At 39.4% G+C, this 27,865-nt stretch overlaps 1 protein-coding gene across 3 annotated transcripts in view; it reads right to left on the reverse strand.

Annotated features, from left to right (window-relative positions):
• TMEM181 (transmembrane protein 181) overlaps positions 1 to 27,865 on the reverse strand; it is an 87,405-nt gene that overhangs the window by 10,536 nt on the left and 49,004 nt on the right. For all 3 annotated transcript variants that reach the window (XM_072141028.1, XM_072141029.1, XM_072141030.1), the window contains exons 7-15: positions 26,304 to 26,384; positions 22,300 to 22,399; positions 19,071 to 19,201; positions 16,759 to 16,850; positions 15,237 to 15,294; positions 14,557 to 14,659; positions 9,796 to 9,847; positions 8,830 to 8,912; positions 8,019 to 8,108 (exon numbers count right to left, since the gene is read on the reverse strand). In XM_072141028.1, coding sequence (XP_071997129.1) covers positions 8,019 to 8,108; positions 8,830 to 8,912; positions 9,796 to 9,847; positions 14,557 to 14,659; positions 15,237 to 15,294; positions 16,759 to 16,850; positions 19,071 to 19,201; positions 22,300 to 22,399; positions 26,304 to 26,384 — 790 coding nt within the window. The remainder of the gene's footprint in view (positions 1 to 8,018; positions 8,109 to 8,829; positions 8,913 to 9,795; positions 9,848 to 14,556; positions 14,660 to 15,236; positions 15,295 to 16,758; positions 16,851 to 19,070; positions 19,202 to 22,299; positions 22,400 to 26,303; positions 26,385 to 27,865) is intronic.

The following is a 27,865-nucleotide window of genomic DNA, read 5'->3' on the forward strand; positions in this document are numbered from 1 at the left end:
GCCTAGTAGGCGTCACTGAACTTGTGGGCCTCAGAGCCTGCTGGGAATGGGCTGCAGAGGCTCCCACAGGGATCCGGAGGCCAGATGGTGCTTTAGGCAGGGCTGGCCTAATGTAGGAGCCAGCCAGTAATAAGACTTTTTAACACCATTATGATACAATAAACAGGTTATTTAGGTCGTATATAAAACTATTTATTGGAATAGTACTTAAGAACTATAAACAGAAAACAGTTTGCACCTAATATTTTATATATAGAGTATAGAATCCATCAGAGCAGCTAACATCTGCTTTTCCTCTTGTTCATGTTTGTAAACTAAAACAAAGCAGTATACAGAGAAAACACGCTGGATCAGTTTTCCTTATCACTCAGATAAGTGTATTCTCATCTGATATGTAGAGAACTAGCTTATCCACTGAGTATGTACATAAAGTGTACATAATTCAGCACATACTGCAATTAACGAATTGTAACAATATATTACACCAGTGATGGCGAACCTTTTAGAAACCGAGTGCCCAAACTACAACAAAGACCCGCTTATTTATCGCAAAGTGCCCACACATATTTAATTTGTGATTTATACTCCCTTTTCAGTCACAGTTTTCACTGATAACAGCACCCATAGGACGCCAATAAAGCAGAAAATAGTCCCAGGTACAGCTGTCACTTTAAAATAGCTCTGTGCACAGCAAGTCCTGGGATGTCTGGGACTGCAGGAAGATACCTGAAGTCATCTCTGGTGATGGCCTGAGTGCCCACAGAAAGGGCTCCGAGTGCCACCTCTGGCACCAGTGCCATAGGTTAGCCATCACTGTATTACACCGTGGGTATGGAAAGTTTTCATACCCCTTTAAAAATGTTTCACTCTTTCATTGCAGCTAATTGGCAAGTTTTTTTTACACTCTGCACCCCATCTTTACACCCCCCCCCATAAAAAAAGTGTAAGTGCCCTGTGTAACTGTAAGTGGTTATAGCTTTTGAACACTATGAGATATCCAGGGGATTTTGAGATTGTACTTCAAATTACTATATAAACTCAAGTATAAGCCTAGTTTTTCAGCACAAAAAAATGTGCTGAAAACCCAAACTCGGCTTATACTTGAGTAAAAAAAAAGGTTTCACCAGGTTTTTGTGGTAAAATTAGAGGCGTTGGCTTATACTTGGGTTGGCTTATACTCGAGTACATACGGGTAGTTTAAAAATTTGGATGATATCTTTTGTGTTTAGTTTGTAAAAGAATTTTTCCAAATTTAGATTTTTTTTCATAAGTTCTAAATTCTCTACTTTTGATGCAGATAGTCATAGCACTCAAATAAAGTCATAAGTTACATTTCTTAAATGTCTGCTTTATGTTGGCATGGTTTTTTAAGATTCCACATATTTTACTAGAATGTTATAAGGCTCAGAACTTAGGTCACTTTTTTAAAATTTTTGGGGAAATTATCAAAAGCCGTATTTAGACAGACCTGCTCAACTTTTAATTGACTGTGAGAGGCCTAAATAATAAAAAGACTCATAAAATACCCCATTATGGAAACTACACCCCCTCAACGTATGAAAAAAACACTTTTAAGAAGTTTGTTAACCCTTTAGGTGTTTTATAGGGGTTAAAACAAAATGAAGGTGAAGTATACAAATTGTAATGTTTTTTGACAATACATTCATTTTGGGTGAAAAATTAACACCTTAAGGACGTGGTCCTTTTTCGTTCTTTGCAATTTCATTTTTCACTCCCCATATTTAAAAATCTGTAACTTTTTTAATTTTTACATGTAAAGAGCTGTGTTTGGGCTTGTTTTCTGCGTAACAAATTGCACTTCATAGTGATGGTATTGAATATTCCATGCAATGTACAGGGAAGCGGGAAAAAAAATTCTGAATGTAGTGTAAATTATGAAAAAATGCATTTGCACCATATTCTTGTGGGCTTGAAATTTACATGCCCCAAATGACATGTCTACTTTATTCTTTGGTTCGGTACGATCACGGGGATATCAAATTTATATAGGTTTTATAATGTTTTCATACATTTAAAAAAAATTAAAACCTTCTGTACAAAAAAAAATTCTTCATTTTGCCATGTTCTGGCACTAATAACTTTTTCATACTTTAGAGCACGGAGTTGTGGGTGGTGTAAATTTTTGCAAATTTTGATGAAGTTTTTAATGCTATAATTTTGAGGACTGTACAGCCTTTTGATCACTTAATATAGAATTTTTTATATTTTTCAAAATGGCAAAAAGTGTCACTTTCAACTTACTTTGGGCGCCATTTTCCATTACGGGGTTAAGTGCCGGGAAAATTTGATTATATTTTGATAGATTGGACATTTTGGGACGCGATGATACCAAAGATGTTTCTGATTCTTGCTGTTTATTTGCTTTTATATGTGATCTAGGGAAAGGAGGCGATTTAAACTTTTACTTTTTTTTTTCTTACTATTTTTTCATTTTTTTAACCTTTATTTCAGATCCTCCAGGGTAACTTAGTAATCTGATCCTGCAGGGCTAATACTATATACTGCAATACTACTGTATTGCAGTACATACCAATATTACAATGATTTCTAATAGCCTGCCATCTGCTGGCTATGAGAAATCATTGCACATGGCAAGCCTGTGAGTCTCACTAAGACTGTAGGCTGCCACGTCAACCGATCACCGCCCTCCGATGATGTCGCAGGGGGCGGTGATCGGCCATCCCATGTAAAGGTAAGTTAGGTGCCGGGGTCGAACAGGTTAACTGCGGCAGTAATAGACGGGAGTCAGCTGTGTTATACAGCAGTCACCCGCTGTGCATGGAGAGAACTCAGCTCGTGAGCTCTCTCCATACACCCTTCGCAGCATGGGGACAATATAGTTCGTCCGCTGTCGCAAAGGTGTTAAACATTTGCAATGGATTAAATGAAAAAAGGCTCCAAAGTTTGATAGCCAATTTCTCCTGAGTACACCGATACCCCATATGTGGTGATAACCTGCTGTTTGGGCGCACAGCCGGGCATAGAATGGAAGGAGGTGCCATCCAGAGCAGATTTGCATTATCACATTGTACAGGCTATAATTTTTTTTCTTTTTTTAATGTGGACATATAGGGGTTTATTCTTTTTGTCAAATGAGATGCACTTTTCTGGTACATAATTTTGGGGCATCGATAGCTAATTGGTGAGATTTTTTCAACTCTTTGTTGGTGGAGGAAATGAAAATCATCAATTTTTATTAAGATTTCTTTGGGGGGTTTTTTGGGCCGTTTACCATACCATAAAAATAGTATATTATTTTATTCAATGGGTCGCCACGATCAGGAAAATACCTCATTTATATAGATTTTTTTCTATTTTTATCTTATTCTTACTGAATAAAAAGTAATTTGGCGAAAATGGTGTTAATTTTAGCATCACTGTCTTTCATATGCATAACTTTTTTATTTTTTGGTTGACAAATCTGGTTAAGAGATTATTTTTTGCGAGAAGCATTGTTGTTTTTAGTGGTCTTAATTTAGAGTGCATTACATTTTTCTATAACTTTTAGGAGCATTTTTTAAAGGGTATTAATTAAAAATTATTTTTTTCGGAGCATTTTTTGGAGTTGTTTTTTTACGGGGTTCACTGTGCTGGTCCAATAACTATGCTGTTTTAGTATGCAGATTGTCATGGACGCAGCAATACCAAATATGTGTTGGTTTTGTGTATTTTATTAAATTTTACTAAATAAAAACTGATTTGGAGAAAATCTTGTTCATTTTAGAATCAACAACTTTTTATATGCATAACTTTTTATTTTCGGCTGACAAATCTGGTTAGGGGCTTATCTTTTGCAAGAAGAGTTGTTCTTTTTAGTGGTCTTATTTTAGAGTGTAACTTTTTTAAAATCACTTTTTAGAGCATTTTTAAAAAGGTATTAATTAAAAATTATCTTTTTTTGGGACGTTTTCCCCCCCGGCATTTGTGCGTTTGTGGTTTTTATACTTTATTAAGTATTTTATGGGAAAGTGACATTTTAGGGGCTTATATTTTTATTTATTTATATTTTATTTATTGTAATGTTAAAACTTTTGTGTTTTCAACTTTTTTCACTTCTACAAACTCTAACTTGAACCAGCGATGCTCTGATCTATGGTTCAAGTGCAATACACTGCTCTACAATACTAATTCATTGTAGAGCAGTGTAAACTGTCTGAGTATGCAGATGCAGATCCGGAAGGGGCCTGACTGACTTTGGAACATCAGGCAGCCCCAGGGAACACGGCAGACCTCGGGGATGCCCAGAAGTGGATCGGATCCCAAGATAAGCAGCACGGGGGAACGATACACAGGGGGAAAACCCGTCCATGCCGCAGTCATGCTTGACCGCGGCATGTAAGGGGTTAACACTCGCGATCAAAGTCAGCTCCGATCGCGGGTGTTAGAGCGCGGTGTCAGCTGTAATATACAGCTGATAGCCGCTGCTTCTGGTGCCGGCTCAGTTCGTGAGCCGGTGCAGTTATAGAACGTCCCCGTGCGGCCAGTACCTTCCCGCAGGGACGGTGTATAACGTCCTGGTGCACATAGGGGTTCAACAAAAAAAACTGAAATATCACTTGGCGAGAAGTATTAAAACTCTTTGCTCATTATTGAGTAGAAGCACCTTTTGAGCTATTACAGCCATGAGTCTTTTTGCCAATGATGCAACAAGTTTTTCACACCTGGATTTGGAGATCCTCTCGAGTTCCCTCTGGTTGGATGATGAACATTAGTGGACAGCCATTTTCAAGTCTCTCCAGAGATGCTCAATCAGGTTTAGGTCAGGCCTCTGGCTGGGCCAGTCAAGAAAGGTCACAGAGTTGATTTGAAGTCACTGCTTTGTTATTTTAGCTGTGTGCTTAGGCAGGTCTGATGGAGTTAACATTCTTCTTTATGGTGCAAGTAAGTGCATTGTCTTATGACACAATTTGCACGTTAAATCCCACCCTCAGATCGAATGAGTCGGATCATCCAACGGCACGCCCCTCATTGCTGTCGCATGAAAGCCAGCGCAGCTGTGCCAAAATCAGATTGCATGCAACACAATGCCAGAGCAGACCCCTGTAAAATACCTGTCACTGCCATGCAAATCCCGAAAACGCTGGAAAGTCCAACTAAAGTGCACACCTGGACCCTTAGTAAATAAGCCTTATTGTCTTGTTGGAAAGTGCACCTTCGTCCCAGTCTGAGGTCAAGAACACTGTGGAACAGGTTTTCATCCAGGACATCTCTGTACTTGGCAGCATTCATCTTTCCTTCAATTGAAATCAGTCATCCTGTCCCTGCAGCTGAAAAATGTCATAGGATGATGCAGTCCATTGTTGGGTTTGTATTTCGCAGGTGATAATTAATAATAAATTATTTTATTTATATAGCGCACATAGATTACACAGCGCTGCACAAAGCATGTCAAATCGGTGCCTGTCCCCAATGGGGCTCACAATCTAAACAACCTAACAGTATGTTTTGGAGTGTGCCGCCCTAGGTGATGGTTAGCGTCTGTTTTTTTCACACATACCGCTTAGATTTAACACCAAAAACTTCAGTCTTCATCTCAGACTAGAGCATTGGTGGCGAACCTATGGCACAGGTGCCAAAGGTGGCACTTGGAGCCCTTTCTGAGGGCACTCATGCCTTCACCCCAATTTAGAGTTCGCAGGATAGGACTCAAGACTTTCCCCTGTGATCCAATGGAGCCCAGGACATGCCATGCTCAGCGCTATTTTAAAGCAACATCCTTGGCTCCAAGGACTACAGGAAAAGCAAGAAGGTGTGTATAGATATTGATTCTTCCCCTCTTCGGGGGACCCTGGCGGGAAGCTACAATCCAAATTTCTCTATCACCTTTCAATTGTATTGGTGAACTCAGGACGGCAATACAACTAAAACCTGTGACACATCATGGTCCAATAAGTTACTGCTTAAATGTCATGTTGGCACTTTGCGACATATGCGTTGGTTTTGGTTGTAGCTTGGGCACTCTGTCTCAAAAAGGTTCACCATACTGGACTAGAGCATCTTCTTTCTCATAGTCTGGGAGTCCTTCATGTGCTTTTCGCAAATTGTATGTGGGTTTTCATATGTCTTGTACTGAGGAGAGGCTTTTGTCAGCACACTCTGCCATAAAGCCCTGACTGGTGGAGGGCTGCAGTGATAGTTGACTTTGTGGAACTTTCTCCCATCTCCCTACTGCATCCCTGAAGCTCAACCACAGTGATCTTGGGGTTCTTGTTTAACTCTTGCACGATTTCTTAGTTTAGCTGGATGGTGAGGTCGAGGAAGAGTTGTGGTTGTCCCAAACTTCTTCCTTTTAAGGATTATGGAGGCCGCTGTGCTCCTCAGTTGTTGAGTTCTGAAGAAATTCTTTTGTAAACTCGGCCAGATCTGTGCCTTGCCACAATTCTGTCTCTGAGCTCCTTGGGCAATTACTTAGACCTCATGATTCTCACTTGCTCTGACATGCACTTTGAGGTCTTATATAGACAGATGTTTGCATTTCCTAATCAAATCCAATCAGTTTAAATACAGCCGGACTCCAATGAAGGAGTAGAACCAAGAAGGAAATGGAAAGCATGCAAGTTAAATATAAGTGTCACAGCAAAGGGTCTGAATACTCATGTGATATTTCAGTTTTTCTTGTTTAACCTCTTGATGAGGTGCGATGCTGCATGTTTTTGGAGAAGGCTCACAGGTTGAGCCCTTTCATAGCCGTCAAGTGTTTTCTGCATCTTGCAGCAAACACCTGCGATAGGTGCAAAGCTGCCGGCGGCATTAAAAAAGCCAGCAGCACTTGGGCACCGCCATGTTGGCTTAGATTGTCACTCCCTGTGATGTCATCAGGAAGCCCCCGGTCACACAAAGTCCTGAGGTCGTTTCGTTTCACACCGATTTGCACATTGTAATAGAGGATGTGGAAAATCCCCATATACTGAAACACTGTAGTATGGCAGTATTTGGTAGGGTCAGACAACCTAAAGGGTTAAAGTATGGGGCAGTGATGGCGAACCTTTTGGAGCCCAACCAAACCCCACTTATTTGTTGCAAAGTGCCGGCACGGCAATTTAAGTAGTAATTTATTACTATCTGTTCTACAATAACTTTCAATCATATCGGCCTCTTGAGCGCAACAAAACAGTTGAAAGAAGAATGCAAATTTGGACTATCGTTGTAGCATCTCGTCATGGTCCCCCTGTACAAGAAGAAACGTGGGGCCAACAGGATCTCTAAAGATAATCCGTCCTTTCCACAAGTGAAATAGTACAGATCTGCATTTCTTGAGTTGCCTGGGACTGCAGGATGATTCTTTGAGTCCTGTCTGACAAACTAATTCTGTGTTGATGACTTCGGTGCCCAAAAAGAGGGCTCCGAGTGCCACCTCTGGCACCCATGCCATAGGTTCACCATCACTGCTATGGTGTCTTAAAAATAGCAGCAAAGAAATTAATTTTAAAAAAAACTGTAAAAACTGTAATGGAAAATAACGCCCAAAGTCGAAAAATGCTACTTATTTGCCATTCCGCAAAATATAAAAAAATTTTAAATTAAAAAGTGATCAAAAAGTTGGACAGTCTTCAAAATGGTAGCATTGAAACGTCATCTTCGTATACTAAAGTATGAAAAAGCTATTATTGCCAGAACATGGCAAAATGAAGAATTTTTGTATAGGTTTAAATGTTTGTAAATATATTAGAACTTTACAAAATTGGTATCACCGTGATCGTACCGACCCAAACAATAAAGCAGACATGTCATTTGTACACAACGTAGAAAATTAAATACTTTCAATATGAAGGGCAACTTGTAACACAGAAAACAAACCATCATACAGTCCTTTACATGAAAAAATAGCTATATTTCTTTTTTTTTTTTTCCTGCCAAGAAGGGGCACAGAGTGTACATTAACGAGCAAAAAAAACAAACAAAACAACGAAATACTTTTCGTGGCCACTGTAAATGTCATGTAAATGAACTACTACCTATTCCTGACAAGTCACCCATTCCGCAATCAAATCACTTACCATAAAGAGCATTTTTGGATGGGGAATACACAAATGCTAAAGTGTAAAGATAGAAGTTCAGCAGGCCATAAAATGACAAAAACTCAGCTGGTGTTATAGATTAAGGAAAAACATGTAATAATAGTAATATTTACTACTATAACTTACAGAAATAGCCAGATCCCATGCACACAATGAGGCAACTGCAGGCCCAGTTAAAACCTGTGTTCGGACCTCTGCTATGTCACTAAAACGGTAGGAAGGGATCTGTTAAATCCCTTCCTACTTGATTTCAAGTAATTTTTTTTTCTTATTTGAGAAGAAAATTGGACAAACTGCAGAACAACTGAAATAATGGAAGCTTAAGATTAGATATTATCATTTTGGTGCGTAATGCACATGACTGTGTGGTTAAGATGTGAGCTAGTCACAAAAACAATGGCTAACTAATGGCCAATTTTTGTTTCTATTGGGGACGTGTTCATGCATACACAAGGTGCGGTGTATGCATGAACACGTCATGAACTTGTCAGCTGCCTGTGCTGCACAGTTCCTATTCGTGCCCATTTTTCCAGGCCTGGGCAGTCATTCTCGATGGACATTGGCAGGGTGAGCAGCACTGAACGTTGTACCCCGCTGGTGGCCTGCAAAATGCACATATTTGTGTGCACAGGCCTTTAGTGACAGAAGGTAATACCAGAGGTTTGAATGCAGGAGTGAATGGGACTTAATTACCTTGTTCTGCCACTACTGCACATCAGTAAAATTGTGCAGAAAATTCCACATTTTGAAATTTAAAGAATTATTAAGTTATTGACAGGTAAAAGGATATAATTTTGATAATGTGTTGTCAGCTCTGCAACAAAATTATCTTGCAAAACTTGTGACCCAAACCTTAAATATAGGATGACTATGCTGAAAGACAAAGGAGAAAAATAGTTAGCGATAACCTACAACTTCTCCTAAAATAAAGTGCTGACTTTACAGATGCTGACAGTGCTGACTTTTCACAGATGGGTGCAATTTTCTAAAATGTTACATTTATTAATACAATCTGGCATAGTAGCATCAACTAATTCGTGTAATCTAATAAATGAGAAGATGCAGACATGAAACATGCAAGAATAGAAATAATTAGCAGGCACATAAAGATATTTACTTTCACATCTTAAATGTCATTATGCTGGTAATTGTAATACTATCTGGGAAATAAAGGTGAAGGAATCAACTAAATCCATACATGAAGGCAAAATTCACACTAACATGTGGCCGCCGTACCGTAGCACAGTACCGTAGCGCGTTCGCCCCTCTCCATAGAGAAACATGGGGCACCACGCCATATTCTGGGGAAAGATAGGACATGTCCCATCTCTCTCCCGGATATGGAACGGTACCGCACATGAGCTGCACCATACCTCTCCATAAAGCGCCCTGCGCCCATTGCTGGTCTATGGGGGGTGCATATCCGACGTATATATGTCAGCTGTATACAGGTCCCCCAACTGCCGTGTGAATGAGGCCTAAGAATAACTTGGTAAAACTAATAAAGGATGGCCGTAAGGCTAATAAGACTCCATTCTGTGTGTCACAACATAGGATCTAATAGGTTCTAACTTGCGTTTAGAAGAAACTCCTCCTCCTAACCCAGAACAAGCACACGGCCGTGGGAATGAGGCCTTATACCCAGAAATTAACAACATGGGTGGTTTCAGTGGGGACACCACTAATAGCAAAAGTTATATGTTACTTCCCTTTATAACACATGTATTTTCATGTAAATATCCTATTATTAACATACCTGATAACAAGCACTACAAACGTTAATGCTGTCAGAAACTTTAATCGCAGATCTGAAAAGGAATACAACGTATGACGTCTTAATATGAAAATAAAGGGCACTACTGTAACCAGAAAATAAAAAATCTACACCTATTGTGTACATGTCTACATAGATCAAATCGAATTCTACAATAGAATTCTAATAAAACAACGATAGCATCCTTAGCTTATATAGCATTTATAATCTACGGAACATATTGAGCATTTGTGTGGATTGACTCCTGAACTCTTATTATATAAAAGTTCCAGCCAGTGTTATTCAATAAGTCAGGGTGACTGAGACTTGCGATAGAGTGTATACTGTATAGCTTATAAAAACTGCACAATAAAATTAGATGACTTTTTCTGAATCATGTGAATGGGGTATCCTAAAACAACATATTACAAGTTCTGTATATAGTATGTTTATTGTTGATATTTAGAACAGAATCTGTACTGTAGATCTACAAATAAATAAGCCCAAATCCATATTCACTGTTGCTGGTGGTCAGCTATACTAGAACACTACTAGATAATGATACAAGAATGCCCCCGCCATAAAAATCTGTAAGCTCGTCACAGGACAGTGCGAGTCCGATCCACAAGTTGACCTGGGAAAGTGCTGCCATGGAAACGTGTCTCCTTGTAGCACCTTCCCTGGAGCAAGCACATGATACATCAGACACGTATCAAACACACCATAAAAAATAAAATTTTATATCAAAATAAAACAGTTTTTCACGGAATACAGCGGTTTCTGCAACTAGTCAAAATATGGTCTGGCATCATAAAGTGGTAGGTTTCCTTTAACATTGTATTTTTATATGTACCCATCAATGTTATGATTTATATTTGTAAACCATTTGTAATTTTTTCATTCTCTGTATCCTGTGAGCGCCTATTTTCATTCTAGGCCCTCATTTTCAATAAATTGTCCCAGTATTTATGGTTATAATAAAGTTTGTATATTTACATATTGTATTCAATGTATTTAGTAAAATTGATTTGTATATAAATGTGCGCCTCTTTGTAGGTTTGGTATAATATACCACTGGTGCACCTGATTTAAGAGGCAAGAGAATAAAAAGACTGGTTCTCAAGCCTGAATAACAGTGAATGCAGCTCTTGACTATGGAATAATCCCACTATTGCCCAAAAGGATATAGGATATCAATATATCTCAGAAATATTCTCACAAGCATTTAGGGGCTCTCTTTTTTTTGCATCAGTTATGTGGCCAAACACAAAACTTGTGTCAATCTCTCTGTTATAGTCTTCACCTCATATTAGCAGACAATAACTGATGCAAAAAAAACCTTATGAAGTAAAGGAGGTGTGAAATGGCCCTTAAATTGACAAACTAAGAAGGAATCACTAAGTGTGAAGTGGCAGTATTTGGACTGTATATAGAATATATATATATAGAACATCCCCTACAGATAACACACTATAGACAGCAGGCCTCTGGACAGAACATTTATGACAACTAAGTGGAGAGCATTATGCCCTCAGAAAAAATCTTTTGTACAGTACAGACCGAAAGCCTTCTCATTCGGTTTTCTGTATATTCATGACTATAAAAATTGTAGATTCATACTGCAGGCATCTTAACTGTGAATTAACACGTGGAATTATATACTTAACAAAAAAGTGTGAAACAACTGAAAATTTGTCTTATATTCTAGGTCAGTGATGGCGAACCTTTTAGAGACAGAGTGCCCAATCTACAACCAAAACCTATTTTTATGTCTCAAAGTGCCAACATAACAATTTATGCAGTAACCTATTGATCCCTGCTGTATCAATCGTGTTGGCATCCTGAGGACACCAATACAATAGAAAGATGGAGAAATTTGGATTATAGCTTCCTTCCAGGGTCCCCTGAAGAGTAGGAGCTTCAATGATAATCCATCTCTGTCTACACCTTCTCGCTTCTCATGTAGTCCTGACAGCCAAGGAGGTGTCGCTTTAAAATAGCGCTGAGCATTGCTTGTCCATGGCTGTCTTGGGCTACAGGAGGAAGCCTTGAGTCACATTAATTCTGTGCTGGAGTGAAGGCCTGGGTGTCCACAGAAGGGGCTCTGAGTGCCACCTCTGGCACCCGCGCCATAGGTTCGCCACCACTGTTCTAGGTTCTTCAAAGTAGCCACCTTTTGCTTTGATTACTGCTTTGCACACTCTTGGCGTTCTCTTGATGAGCTTTAAGAGGTAGTCACCAGAAAAGGTTTTCACATCACAGGTGTGCCCTGTCAGGTTTTATAAGCAGGATTTCTTTTCTTATAAATGGGGTTGGGATCATCAGTTGTGTTGTGCAGAAGTCAGGTGAATACACTGAATAATTGGAAGAACCTTGAAAGTGTCCCCAAGTGCAGTTGCAAAAACCATCAAGCGCTACAAAGAAACTGGTTCACATGAGGACCGCGCTAGGAAAGGAAGACCGAGAGTCACCACTGTTGCTGAGGATAAGTTTTTCCGAGTTAACAGCAGCTTAGATTAGAGACCATCTCTACAATAACTGTCAAGAGGAGACTGTGTGCAGCATGAAACCACTGCTAAGGACAGGCAACAAGCAGAAGAGACTTGTTTACACTAAAGGACACAAGGAATGGACATTTGTGCTTTGGTCTGATGAGTCCAAATTTGAGATCTTTGGTTCCAACCACAATGGAGCATGTTCACTTAACCGTCCGGAGGAGTTCACCGGAAGTGCATTGTCCAACTGTGGTTGGACAACGCACTTCCGGTGAACTGCTCCGGACGGTGTCACGATTCACTAATATTGTGCGCCCGATATCCTGCATATCCTTCCACTCCGGTCCGCTGAAGTTCACCATCTTCTTCCTGGTGCATCTAAGTGCTTGATCTTGTGACACAATTTTAGTGTTAAATCCCGTGCTCAGTACGTCCGATGCCACCCCCCCCCCCCCGAGTTCTGTCGTATCTTAATCCAATGGCGTGCGACAAAATGATGGTGTGGGGGTGCTTTGCTGGTGACACTGTTGGGGAGCTATTCAACATTGAAGGTATACTGAACAAGCATGGTTACCACAGCATCATGTAGCTGCATGCTATTCCATCCTGTTTGCATTTAGTTGGACCATCACTTATTTTTCAAAAGGATAATGACCCCGACACACCTCCAGGCTGTCATACTTCAATCTTCTTTACTGTATTCCTTAAAACATGTGAACTACCTTGCAGGATAGGAGCAGGGGGCAGACAGGCATTTTGCGCAGTAAATGCGCTCTCTATGTTTTAAAAAATTTCCATGTTTTAAGGCAGTGATTTTCAACCAGTGTGCCATGGAACACTAGTGTGCCGCGACACATGGTCGGGTGTGCCGCGGGGAAAGTTCCCCAAACTATGGTGCCCCCTGTGTTTTGTTTCCTGGCAATGCGCAGCGTTGCACAGTCACGGCTTCTTACAATGTAGGAGATATGTACAATAACACATGCGCAAGCTTTGAACCTCGCGCGACAAAATGACGTCACCGAGGCCGGCGCATTATCCTGAGAGCGGAGAGACTCTCGCATTTGCCCGCTGCCAGGGTAATGCCCACCAATAATGCTAACTATATGAGCTTTTGCCTGAGTATATGAACTATTGGCAGAATACTCAGCATATGAGCTGGTACTTTTAGTACTTCAGCAGTATACTGCATATAACAATGAGAAATACTATAGTCATGAGGCTGGAGTACTACAAGTACCAGCTCATATGCTGAGTATATGAGCTGGCACTTGTACTCTGGCCTCATGGCCATAGTACTTTTCATTGTACCCCTTTATTTTGCAGTATATGAGCCACATAATAATCAGCACCATATACTAAAAACAGTGAGAAACTGAGAACTGTTGAGGAAGAGCTTCGTGTGCGTCTTTCCACCATCCCTGCCAGGATATCCCTTTTGTGTTTATCGAAACAGGCCCAGGTTTCTCACTGAGTGAGTAAAATAAATTTAGAATCTATATTATTAACTATATGTATAATATGACTGCTTTAGTGTCATTTTGTGCTATTTTGGTTGGTGGTGTGCCCCAAGATTTTCTAAGTATAAAAAGTGTGCCGCGGCTCAAAAAAGGTTGAAAATCACTGTTTTAAGGAATACAGTAAAGAAGATTGACGTTTTTAAATTGGTGAGTGCCACATTCTTCTCCAAATATTTGGTATGACAGTTGGACTATATTTTGTTTTAAATAGTCTGGTCGGACTTCCAAATCCCATCAAGGAACCGGTTTCCCAATAAGAGGGTGCATAACGGTGCAGGGATAGTGCCACTCTATGATTGCTTTGTACGGACACCTCCAGCCTATGTAAGGGTTGTTTGACCAAGAAGGAAAGTGATGGGGAAGGGCAAAAGGGCAAACAAGTGCTAAGCATCTCTGGGAACTCCTTCAAGACTGTTGGAAGACCATTTCAGGTAACTACCTCTTGAAGTTCATCAAACGAATACCAAAAGCGTGCAAAGCAGTAATCAAAGCAAAAGATAACTGAAAGTCTTATATAGCCATCTAGCTGTTTCACACTTTTTTGTTAAGTATAAAACTACACGTGTTAATTCATAGTTTTGATGCCTTCCGTGTGAATCTACAATTTTTATAGTCCGGAAATTACAGAAAACCTTTTGAATGAGAAGGCGTGTCCAAACTTCTAGTATATACTGTACATTTTATCAATCATAGATAAAAGAGCCTTCATTCAGATTTCAACAACACTTCATATTATCCAAATGACTACTTACCAACATATGGCATATTTCTCAATTCAGAACATGCCCGTATAACAAGAAACAAGAGGTAGAGGATGTACAAAATCGACACTATTAGAAAGAAAATTTTCATGCCCTAAAAATATAACAAATGAATAATATATTAAGTATTTTCATCTTCAACAAGAGATTAAGCAAGCTTGCGGCCGTTCACATGTCCCCCACAGATGGCTATGGTTCACAGGCTTGATTACAGTGAGCGCAACAAGCGCAGAACGCCAGCTTCGCGGATGAGGGTGCGCAGCTCCTTGTAGCTGTGTGCCGAAAATATCTGGTAGGAGGATCAAAGAGGCTACTGGGGCATGGAGTAGCCACGCCGTGTAGTCTCAGCTCCAGCTACTCCACGCCCCAGTAGCCTCTTTAGAAAATTATCATATTAGGGGAATAAAAGTTATAAAACGATACAGGGGATGTGAGGATTATCCCTTAAGAGGGCTATCTTCATGTACAATAGAGGTACCTACCACCCAATCTACCTTAATAGGTAGATCCGCGATGGTAGGTTTCCTTTAAGCCAACCCTTGGGACTTGGCCAACACAAAAACTGCATGATAGAGAGTAGTGATGAACCTAGGGAATACTACTAGTTAAAAAAAAGGAGATTCATAAACCTTACATATGACAGACATATTTTATTACTGACAAATACTTGCCTGAAAATTGCCGGTATCTACTCTGTATTGGTAGGTTGGATCATGCAACTCATTTACACTGTAAGAAAGAGACAAGTAAAAATAAGATAATAAATAGCTTTATAGTTTATAAACTGTGTAAAAAGGATGGAATGCATAAATATCTTTAATCCCTTAATTTTTTTTTATGCAGTTAACTTTGGAATGCTTTATCTTATCGAGTTTATTTTCAGATGTTTTTTCATGACATGTTTTATGATGACATTTTTATATGTTATTTTATTAGCAATTTAGGAGGCTTACAGTTAAAAAGTTCAAACAGCAATTTTCCAAAGTAAATTTCAGGTTAAAAATTCTCATGGACAATTCATCTTCATAAGGGTTTTAAATTTCTGTTTTTATTAGAAACTCCCCACATGTTGCCACATTTTTAAAACTGCACCTCTCAAACTATTAAAAACAGCCTTTGTTAAGATTGTTAAAACCATAAGCATCTCACAAGAATTAAAACAAAATGGAGGTTCTATTCGTAATTTTAAAATTTTGACAATATAATGATTATTTAGTCCTACAATTTACCCTTTCATGCAGGATAAAATGAGAAAACATGTCACATTTTGTTGTGCAGTTTCTTACGAATAGGGCAATACCCCACATGTCAATGTAAACTACTTTAGGAGCCTAGGCAGGTCACAGAACGTGATGAGCCATTGAGCTTTTAGAGGGCAGATTTTGATGATGCTGTTTTCAGGTGTCATTACACATTTGAAAAGTTCCTGAGATACAAGAACAGTTAATTCCCCCTATAAATGAGCTTTTTAAATGAGCTTTTTTACACCATAGATGTTTTATAGAAAGTATTTACTTTGGCTCATGCAAGAGAAAATCTTTTTCCAAAAAAACCTTGCTAAGCTTCCTAAAATTAAATTTTAATTTTTTTTGAAGGGTTTATTGGCTCTATTGGCGGATTTTGCCAAGATATTAGGGCAGTAAAAACCTCCAAAGAGTGGACCCATACTGGTCCAGTAAAGATTTCATTTTATTGTATGGGTTTGACGTGGCAATAACCAATATGTTCTGATTCTGGTTCTGACAATGGATCCCATAGCAAATGCACAGGCTGACACTGGTACTGCTAGGTCCGACCAAACAGGCAGTCAAGTTAGGCAGCTCTGGGGTCTTTCATTGGACCCGAAGGCTACCATGGAGACGATTTGCAACCCCATACTCAGCACTTTGGGGGGAGAGGGTGGGAAATCGCTGTGTTACCCCTGTAGATGCTGCTGATTTAATTCCTAAAGGGTTAAACAGACGGGTTTGCGACTATCGCACAGGCTCTGCTTCTGAACCTGTGCGATCTCCATGATTTTGGGGAATGTCATGGTGGCCGTACACAAGCTCACCATGACGTTCCCCAATGTCATGGTGGCTTAAGGTGTTACAGCAATCCCTATGTAAAGGAAAGTGAATGTTACAGCTGGATGCAATATGATGAACTGCAACAGTAATGAAAATAACATAAGAAATAAATGCAAATACTTACGTTTGCCAAATTCCTAGTGTCACAGAGGCGAGCCAAAGCATTCCAACTATTAAAAATTTGGGCAAATAAAATGTTGCACACTTCCTTTCACCCTATACATAAAAGGAGACATTTACGAATATAATATATATCCATGACTTTTAAACTACAGCTTTTGTTATAAAAATTTTTTGTTAAACCTTTTACAATTACAAACAATATGGCTTACACAGGAGAGCAGGTATAATAGAGGGCATAGTTATTATAACATTGTCATACCCACAACTCCAGTAACCTGCAAACCTCCTAAGCCAGGTTGCTTTCCACTCCAACCAAACACTCATGAAAGAGAAATCAGTGTCACAATGGAAAATGCAAATGCCAAACTGCCATAATACATTATGCAAATTTAGAGAGCACTTAACTCTCACCTAAAAAAAAAATCCACATTCAGCAGTTAAATCAAAGTCTGAAAATCTCAAGAAAGATAGTCTTTAACCCCTTAACGCAATAAGATGTACATTGGGAAATGTGGTCCATTGCCTCTTCCTGACGTACATGAATGTCTCAGTGATCGGCCAGGCTCAGAAGCAGAGCCAGTGTAATTACTATGGGAGCGCGGATGTTTATGACACCCGGGTCCTTGCCCAAACAGTTGGGATTGTGATCCCGGTTGTTTAGCCCTATAGACGTATGGTCACTATCAAGCAGTGCCGGGTACTCATATGACAGGTTGGCATCCACCGTGAATGCCGATCACTTCCATGGCAGCCCTGAGGTCTGTGTTTTCTGAGGTCAGCACGGTCGAACAGTGCTCCAACACTAGTATTGCAGTATATTACACTGAACAAGTGATCAAATGATCACTTGTTCATGGCCCACCATGTGACAAGCCAAGTCCAAATTAAAATAAAAAAAATAAATAAAATGAAATAAATCACCAAAAAAACACCACATATTGGACCCAACATCCTTAACAACCCGTGCAAGGCAATAAACTTACTACTGAACCCGTACAGTGAATGCTGTAAAAAATAAAATCGTGATCAAATAGTTGATCAAAGTGATCAAAAAGTAACATTTGCCCAAACATGATACCCATAAAGACAGCTTGCCCCGCCAAAAAAACCAAGCCCTAAAACAGCGCTGCACAATATATAATATTAGGCCTCTTCGAACATGGCAATGCAAACCAAACGAATATCTCAATAAATGAGTCCTATATTCTGCAAAATAAATCAACCACAAAAGAAGCTAAATGTTGTCATACATTGGAACCTGCAGCAACACCCCCACAGCAGGGGACAGGGAACTGACTGCACATGCCCCACTGGAGAGTAGAGAAGGTATACAGGTAATTTCTGTGAAACCTGTAAGTGTAGCAGGAGCTACCAGTCCACAGGGATGAACTTGATTTCATGAATTAGTTAAAGGGCACCTACCACCACAAATCTACCTATAAAGGTAGATTGGGTGGTAGGTGGATTAATGGGACGTGAGGATAGCCCTTTTAAGGGCTAATCCTCACGTCCCTGCACTTTTTTTTAATAACTTTAATTTGGTATTTATTCAAATTTACTTATGCGGCTACCGGGGCGTGGAGTAGCCGCATATGAGATTACACGAGGCGGCTACTCCACGCCCCGGTAGCCATTTTACCCCTCCTACTCACCCATCTTCGGCGCGCAGCTCCGCGTAGCTGCGCGCCCTCGTCCGGCGATCCTGCCGTCTGCGCATGCGCAGAAGAGCAGGCCCGCGCCTGCGCGGTCACAACTCCGAGACAGGCGCGGGCCTGCTCTTCTGCACATGCGCAGACGGCAGGATCGCCGGACGAGGGCGCGCAGCTACACGGAGCTGCGCGCCGAAGATGGGTGAGTAGGAGTGGTAAAATGGCTACCGGGGCGTGGAGTAGCCGCCTCGTGTAATCTCATATGCGGCTACTCCACGCCCCGGTAGCCGCATAAGTAAATTTGAATAAATACCAAATTAAAGTTATTAAAAAAGTGCAGGGACGTGAGGATTAGCCCTTAAAAGGGCTATCCTCACGTCCCATTAATCCACCTACCACCCAATCTACCTTTATAGGTAGATTTGTGGTGGTAGGTTCCCTTTAAGTGATAATTGTGGGGAGATCAGGTATAGTCAAGTCAACCTTTGGCACTGAAGAACCCCTTTAAATATTGTGCATTTATTCTATTTGTAACTCTGTCGCCATATTACTTCATAAATCTGTAATTAGCAGCAAATTAATTATTTCAACATAAAATAACAAAACATTAACTGCACCAAATATTTTACTTCAAATTATGTGAAAATGTATATAAATTACTTACCTGCACACGGATGCCATGGTAGACACAAAGCCAAAAGAGCAGGAGAGCACAAAGAAATAGTGACTGGAAGAGGTCATCCAGCATGCCAGGGAACCAACTATTAACTAGGAACGTGAGAGGGAAGAATGGGTCTGCAACAAAACAAGAGAAACATTGTCTGACAGGAAATGGACGGTACCAATTATACCTGCTACACCAGATCATCTAACTTCAGTGATCACATATGAACAGGGCCGGCGCTATGTGTAGGCAAAGTGGGCAATTGGCCAGGGCCCCACTAAAAGGGGAAAATCTCTTCTTTCAAATGAATATTGAATTTCTAGGTGCCATGGATCCAAAGATATTCAGGTTTAAAGTGAGAATATCAGGTGCCATTTTTAGATTAAAAATTACTCCCAACAGCTGTTTAACAGTTAATATCATAACTTATAAAAGAGGAGACTCTCTTCTATCATAGGAAAAAAAGAAGCGAGGTTCTATGTGTCACAGAGCCAGAGATATGACCCCCTGAAGTGTATGTACCCCCCTCTCTTTACAGAACTATCTAAGAACACACTTTCTCTCTTATTACCTTTTATTTCGTGATAGTTTTTTGGGGGGAAAATTGACAGATACGATGAACATTCGATCCTCTTCGCCTAATGTCGCTATTATATATTAACACGGCGACCCAGAATGTGTCCATAAAGCTACATGTTACACCAAAAACACACACATGTCCTGTAATAAAGTTTTTATTGCAGACCATCCTCCATTATTTACACGAGTGGTCTGGCCCCCGCCTCATCCAGGAGCGCTAGCGGCTCCTGCTGAGGCGCTCGGCAGGTAGCGGCAGTCGGACAGGGGCCTCTGTCCGTACGGACAGGAAGCTCCTGCCCGTCACTGAATAGTGCTCAATGTGGCCGCTCGAGCACTATTATTACAGGTGGAGCGATGTGGCCGGAAGACAAACCCGGCGCACATCGCTTCTTGAACCTGGATGCGCGGCCGCGTGATGGCGTCATAGGAAATAATTAATGGGGGGAGCAGCATTGAAAATAATTCATGGAGAAGGGTCCCAGTATATTTAATAATTAATTGACCCAATTAATTAATTAATTAATCAGGCCAATATATAAAAAATATATATGCAGTATATTAATTAATTGCAGGGGGTCCCAGTGTGTTACGGATGCAGGTCACATGTACCGCTTACTTATTTTTAAACTTTAGCCCGGCCCTCCAACGGTTTGAGAGGGACTGTGAACGGCCTCCTATGTAAAAAGTTTGAGGACCCCTGATTTACATCTATGTTATGAAATTCTCATTCAAATTCTTATGAAGCGCGGAGGCTTCTGTTATTGTGCGACTAATACAATGGCACACATCTAAAAGTGACTATTATTATCTCATTAGTTTGGTTTATGGATATATAGTTATTTCGGTTACCATTGTGTAAGGGAGAATACAATGATAGATCTGTGTGACGCTCAGTGCAATTTTCTGCAAAAAAAAAGTTCGGTGTCCCCTGTGGATTTAACGTTCCCTTTGCTGCATATTTTGGTGAATATACACATGTGGGGTCTGTATGATCTCCTCACATCTTGCTGTTTTTGGAAAGTTTATTTTCTTATACAAGTATTCTGGATTTGTACATATTTGAGAGGAAATATTGAATGTTAATTGCCAAATGTATCACCTGGCTGTCTGCTTTCAAAATTATATAGGTTTTAAGACTTTTTATTCTATTTCATTGATATATTTTGCAGGTTGTGACAGTCTTAAAATTTGTAGCTGAAAAGGAGATATCTAGTTATTTAGGAGATGTGAAGGAAAATATTTTCTGTTTGATGGCAAAAAATGTGCTCCAAAGTCAAAGTATTTTTTATAAAATGTTTCAGTTTGAATCAAAATTGCATGATGGCGCCTATGTCTATAAACTCTTTAATGCAATTTTGAAAATGGGGCAATTGTCTGCTTGCAGAAAATATGTGGTTTGTTGCAGGTTACTTTAATTATTTTTGCTGTATTTTAAAAATTGCTCTGGCCAGTAACGCGACAACATATCCAGGAATGCCTGGCGGTGAAAGGGTAAATACCCCTTGGTTGAATTCCCGGGTGAAGATGCTATCATTTATCCTCCTGTCAATATATCTAGCTGTCTAGTTATCCATCTCATATAATCTGACCATTTATATATCTCGCTTTCTCTATCAATCTTCTCTCTCTTCTACTGTATTTCTCTCATATCCATCTACTGTATACATAATCTACTTTATAGTTCTGCATCTAGAAATCTCTATCATCTTTCATATATATCTTCTATCATAATAATTATAAATAATAATTCCTTTTTTTTTTTATATAGTGTACACAGATTACGCAGAGCCGCACTGTGCTTGCCGGATCAGTCCCTGTCCCCAATAGGGCTCACAATCTATTCAACCTATCAGTAATTTTTTGGAGTGTGGGAGGAAACCGGAGGAAACCCATGCAAACACAGAGAGAACATACAAACTCTTTGCAGATGTTGACCAGTGCTGCAATGCTGTAGTGCTAACCAATGAGCCACCGTGCTGCACACCAAACTCCTATAATATTCCCCCATATTACAATTTGTTTTACCATACTAAAGGGAGCCTCTTACTGACTGTGACTGGTCGTAAAATAGTTTTATTTTGGGGCCCCACTTTTAGTTTTGCCCAGAACCGGCCCTGCATATGAAAGCCACAGGGTTCTGCATGAAGGTACAGCTACTAAAGACAAAAGAATTATACTATTTCAGCTTCCATTTATTAAAAAAAGAAAATATATGACAAGGACCATAGGCAAACACTGGGGCACAGAACATATATGGTGCTGAATAGATATAAACCGTAGATCTACTGGCGTACATATTATATACATTAATGGACAGGATCCAAGAGACTCCGCGTACAGGTACTCTACACAATGTTTTATTACTTTTTTTTTTTTTATAAACATCCAGAATGATTTGCCCAGGAGGCCACTTTATTCCAGTGGACATTATACACACAGACAAGAAGAAGCTTTAGGAGATCAGCAGAAATAAATATTCAGATGGCCACATTGATAAGTAAAATATGTCTGTCTGCAAGTTATTGAAAGTATAGTCTCTAGTAGCTGAAGACTGGTAGGAAATGGTCTATACTTCTATACCACCACACCTGCGCCTATGAACCACATACATTTTTAACCCCTTACTGCCAAATAACTGTGATATTCTTACCATTATAGAGAAGCAGCAAAGGTAAAAGGACAGACATCCATTTTTGTTCTATACCCCAATCTCTCATGGAAAATTTTCGAAGAGAATGTGCAAATAAACACTGGAAAAAAAAAATAGCATTACTGAAGGAAATTTTTCGTCACTTGTAACAAAAAAGTATTGTACAAAATTATATTAAGTATATTTCTGTTAATAAAATAAAATGAACCAAAAAGATTTAATTCTATCTAATCTTTATTCGTATAATCGAAAAATGTCATAATAATATCAAATGGCATTCACAGTATCACCATATCGACCAGTGAGAAAATAGGCCAAAAGTGGCCTATTCCTTATAATAAAATAAAATGGTAGTAATACTGTATGAACAATGTGAAGTACTAGGGAAGAAAATATCAAAATATAAATATCTGATTAAAGCCACACCCACATCCTGCAGTGGGGTATGCTGACCAATCAACAGCCAGTTTGCCCTTAAAACACTGGTTTGTGGTACCCCAATCAATGCCAGTCCATAAATGATTCCATTACCATAACAAATAAATGAAGTACAACAGTGCTCTGCGATTCAGAAGGCATGTACAGGAAAACAAATGTTAGCCCTAAACTTAATGAGCTAGAAGCAGCAATACATAAAACATATAACTTTGAAAAAACCTTGGCCTACGGGTTTCTGAAGCACCAACAGGTGAATGAAGTGTGGGAACCGTGGCAGCAATATAGTACATGCTCCTCAACATGAACCCTACTCTACACTTAAAAAAGAGAGTTGTCAGATAATCTCTTTGAAACCTCCTCTTGTGACAAAGGTTACAGTTTAAACGTCGTTGTTAAATAAAGTTGAGATATAGTTAAACACAACATCAACTTTGGGTTCACAAAGTCTCAAATAGAGAAAGAAGGGAAGATACTGGAAGGAAAACGATGTACTATGTATATATATATAACATTTAGCAAACACCTGTCAAATCCCAAACATGTGAATTGTACAACTGTTCATTTTGATGACTAAAAAATGTTTGTAAATTTATCTTTGAAAAAACCCAATAAAAAGTAGTTTACAAAAAAGAAGGCATGTACAGAGACTAGGATTTATGTATAAATCACTACTACTTGCCATGGTCCTGAAAACTTGAGAGAAACCAAAAGCAGTCCTCAGGCCAATATGCTGAATTCATAATGAGTTCATGCTATCCCCAAACACATCAAAGCTCATACACTATAGAAATTGTATTGTATTCTCCCAATCCCCAAGATGGAAAATAAATACTGGATCCAGGTCCATAGAATAAATGCTACCCTGGCATTCTACTACTTTAAGAACATTGGCCTCATTCCTGGTAAATGCAATCCGAGAAGGGTATTCTTAATTACACTGGACCATATTTGGTGCAGAAGCAAAGTCAGAAGTTCAATATTTCAAAGTCCAACTCAAGTCATAATTAAGTAAGCAGCTTTTTTTTCCTGTGTAATGTACTATGAACCGGAGGGGGGGGGGGGGGGACTTGCCTTTTTTGCTGTAAAATGCATAGAGAAATTAAAAACAATCATTATGCCAGATCAAAGAATAACAATAATTATCCCATAACAGGAAAAGAACATCCAAATATCCCAAAAATTTAATCTTTTTTTTTTTTTTAAGAATTATTTCCAATTGTAGTGACCTTAAGAATATAGGGGACTCAACAGTGAAAGTTGGGGGTTTGGGGGCGGGGTGTGGAATCGACTTTTTTGCTTCTGTAATCTTTTTTCATTTTAAACTTTTTTTTAATTTTCTTTAGCTACTTTTTCGGGCCCAACTTTTAAAGAAAAATTTTCAAGTATATAAATGATAAGAACCTAAAAACAGAGTGTGGGCCCGCTGATGAATAACCTCTGGGTCATGGTGAAGGGAGATGAGGAAAGGGCCAATCTATGGAATGTTGCCTTCTCAACTGTCTTCACCCAGGAAAATCCCATGGTGGGAGACATGATGAGAAATAATTTAAATTCTCTATGTAATGTATAACCCCGATAGAGGTGCGGCACTGCCTCGCAACCAGAGACAAATCACCGGCCCCAGATGGCACACACCCCCGGGTACTGCATGAACTTTGTACCATGATAGACAGACCATTATTTTAATATTTGAAGATTCCTTGAGGACTGGTTCTGTTCCACATGACTGGCGCATAGCAAATGTGAGGGATAGGTCCTGTCACACTAATCTGATTGGATCCTATCAGGAAGTAAGTTCCATACTGGACCTGGAGGGGGCTGTGGATGTTGTATATCTGGACTTTTCCCAAGGCATGTGCCGCATAAAAGATAAGTACATAAAATGTGACTGCTTTAAATAGGGGAAAACCTGTGTATTTGGGTAAGAAATTGGCTTAGTGATAGTAAACAGAGGGTCATCGTTAACGGCACATTCTCAGATTGGGTTGACGTTACCAGTGGAGTGCCACAGGGGTCAGTATTCATTTTTTTATATTTTTTTTTATAAATGATCTCGTTGAGGGTTAACAATTTCAATAGAATATAATTATATGAAAGGGACATAGTTTAGACTTTATACAAATCAAAGGTTAGACCACACATGGAATATTGTGTACAGTTTTGGGCACTAGTGTAAAAAAAGGACATGGTAGAACTGTAATGGTTGCAGAGGAGAGTATTATTGGAAAAATGGGGGGACTAGAATACAATGACAGGTTACAAAATTTGGGGTTATTCAGTTCAGAAAAAAGATGTCTGGAAGGAGACCTCATTACAATGTACAAATACCTCAACAGGCAGTACAATGATCGCACCAAAGATCTTTTTATACCTAGGACCTGTGACCAAAACAAGGTGGCATCCTCTACGCTGAGAGGAGGTTCTACCATACCCCTGGACATGGAATCATTACTGTAAGCCTCTGCCGCAGGGGGTTGTTATGGCAGACTCTGTATATGCTCGAGATAGGCCTGGATGACTTTCTGGAGAGCAAAAATATCAGGGGTTATGGGGAAAAAAGTTTGGGCTTAATGGACTTGCATCTTTTTCCAGCCATATATACTATAATACAATATACTGCAATAAAACTGTATTGCAATATATGGGCAGTCCCCAGGTAATTGGACCAAGAATTATCAATAAAGCTTCATTACAGACACCTTACAGCTGATCATTGCAGTCTGGGACTATAGTAAAGCATTCAGAGAGCTTCACCAGAGGTCACAGTGGGCAGAGGGGTCCGTCTTTAACTGGGGGTCGTCTGTAAGTCGGGTGTCCTTAAGTAGAGGACTGCCTGTATTGTGAATATACTGTAGTACAACATTATTGTAGTATATTGCGAATGTACTGTAACTGATTGTGAATATACCGTAATAGAAAGTTACAGGCCTGGGAGATTCTTAGAGGCTGTTTAGGTCATGGCCACTAATTGACACCAACTGATGATGTCACAAGGTATAGTGTGCCAGACCGATCTCAGCAGGTATTAACCCTTTAAGCACCAGGCCCTTTTTCGTTTTTGCGTCTTTATTTTTCATTCCCCACCTTCAAAAATGTACAACTTTTTTATTTTTCCATGTAAAGAGCTATGTATGGGATTGTTTTCTGTGTAACAAATTGCACTTCATAGTGATGGTATTTAATATTCTATGCCGTATACTGGGAAGCGGGAAAAAAATTCTGAAAGCAGTGAAAGATGAAAAAACGCATTTGAGCCATTTCTTGTGGGTGTGGATTTTTACTGCCCGCGAGCTGAGACGCACACTCTTCATACTCTTTCCTATGCAACAAGACGTACAGGTATGTCTTTTTGCGCTATGGGGTTAAAGAAATAATTCCTAAGAACATTATCTGAAGCACTTTCTTAGTATATCATTTAATTTTTTTTATTCCTAATACATCACAGTTGAGGATCTTTTGATTTTCAATCTATCCATAAAAAGCTAAAATGTTCAAGATTTTTTGCCAACTTTATTTAATAGAAACACAAAAAAGTTGGTAGCAATAATAAAATTATATTTACTTACAGTCACCATAAAAGTAAGCACGACAAATACAAAACGAAACCAGATTTCCACTTGAGAAAATATTGGATTGTAGGTCTTCCACTAAAAGTAAAGCAAAACATGTTGTGTTTCAATAGCAGACCATAACAGATCCGAATGATCCCATAAAAACATAATATAATAAAATATTTAATGCTGCACAGCTGCCAATACTATGTGACACTGATGTATGATATGCCACAGGTCTCCTTAAAGAAAACCTGCCATCAAAATTAACACACACAAAATAAAAGCATTGCCCTCATCCCTAAATGGTTCCTTTCCATGACTACATTGTAAAAAAAAAAAAAAAAAAAAATGACATATCACTGCTACAGAACATGCTACTTTATGGATCATTGAGAGAGTGTGGCTAGGGTGATGTCATATGGTCCTGTTACATCTGCAACGTTTACCCCATATATTTATCTGGTCATGCCTCCATAGCGGCATTTTGTGATTTCATGTAATCAGATACATAGATGGGATAGACGTTGCCCGATGTATCAGTACCTTAGATGACATCACCATAGTCGCATGACATGAAGTGCTGAATACTTAGAAGAGGCATGGGAAATGGGTAGATGGGGGTGCTAGCCGAGAAGGTCATGCCCACTCTGATGCAAGGTAACATAAGATACAGTTGATTAAAGGGGATGTAAGGGAAACTATTTTTACCAAAAAGAAGGGTGTCAGTGAAAATGTGGCGACAGGTTCTCTTTAAGGGTAGAAATTTAATGACACCACTATGTGGATAACAGTGCTTAGAAGAAGATTACATTTCTGTTTCTACAATTAGGTTTAAAGGCTTACTTACACAAACATGTTCAGCTTATGAGACACACGCTCAAAACAAAATTACAGTAAGGTGCCATCATCTTGTGGGAAGACAATATGACCACAGCATGCACCCGCTCCATGTAATGGCTCTGGCCTGTGTAAACGTACACTGGTTGCAGGGAGAGGCTGGAGTGGGGGCACACAGAGGTCATAAAGTCATTTTAGTGCCTCTATACACATACAGAGACTGGAGGTGATAAGTGTAGCTTATATTTTGTTTTTACAGCTCCCCCTTCACACCACTCTTTTTTAACAAATAGTTTTTATTCAATTTTCAACGCAGCAAAAATACAACCAAAAAGGAGACCCCTCCATTTCCCACCACCAATCCCTCCCCCCATTCAATGAGCACAGCATTCCATAATAGATAAAAAAAGGCAAAAACATACATAAGTATTTGGTACAGCAATGGTACACTGATCATACAAACCAATATAACACAGTTGTTACATCAACATGGAAATACCATAGTAATTGAGTGTCCAGCTGGAGGGCTTTTGGTGATACCCTCCAGAGACCTTGCAGGTCATTATATTTTTAAACAGATATTTTTTTAGGTTTTTATGGTCTCCTTTTTCTAACACAGGGCCAGATGCTGCATCATGGTACAAAGTAGATTTGATCATTAAAGAGAACCTGTCAGTCAAATTAACTCCCAAAACTACATATATTTCCATAAACTGTCATTAGAAAGCATTGCCCCT

This window comes from Engystomops pustulosus, chromosome 3, assembly GCF_040894005.1.
Source record: "Engystomops pustulosus chromosome 3, aEngPut4.maternal, whole genome shotgun sequence".
Lineage (NCBI taxonomy): Eukaryota > Metazoa > Chordata > Amphibia > Anura > Leptodactylidae > Engystomops > Engystomops pustulosus.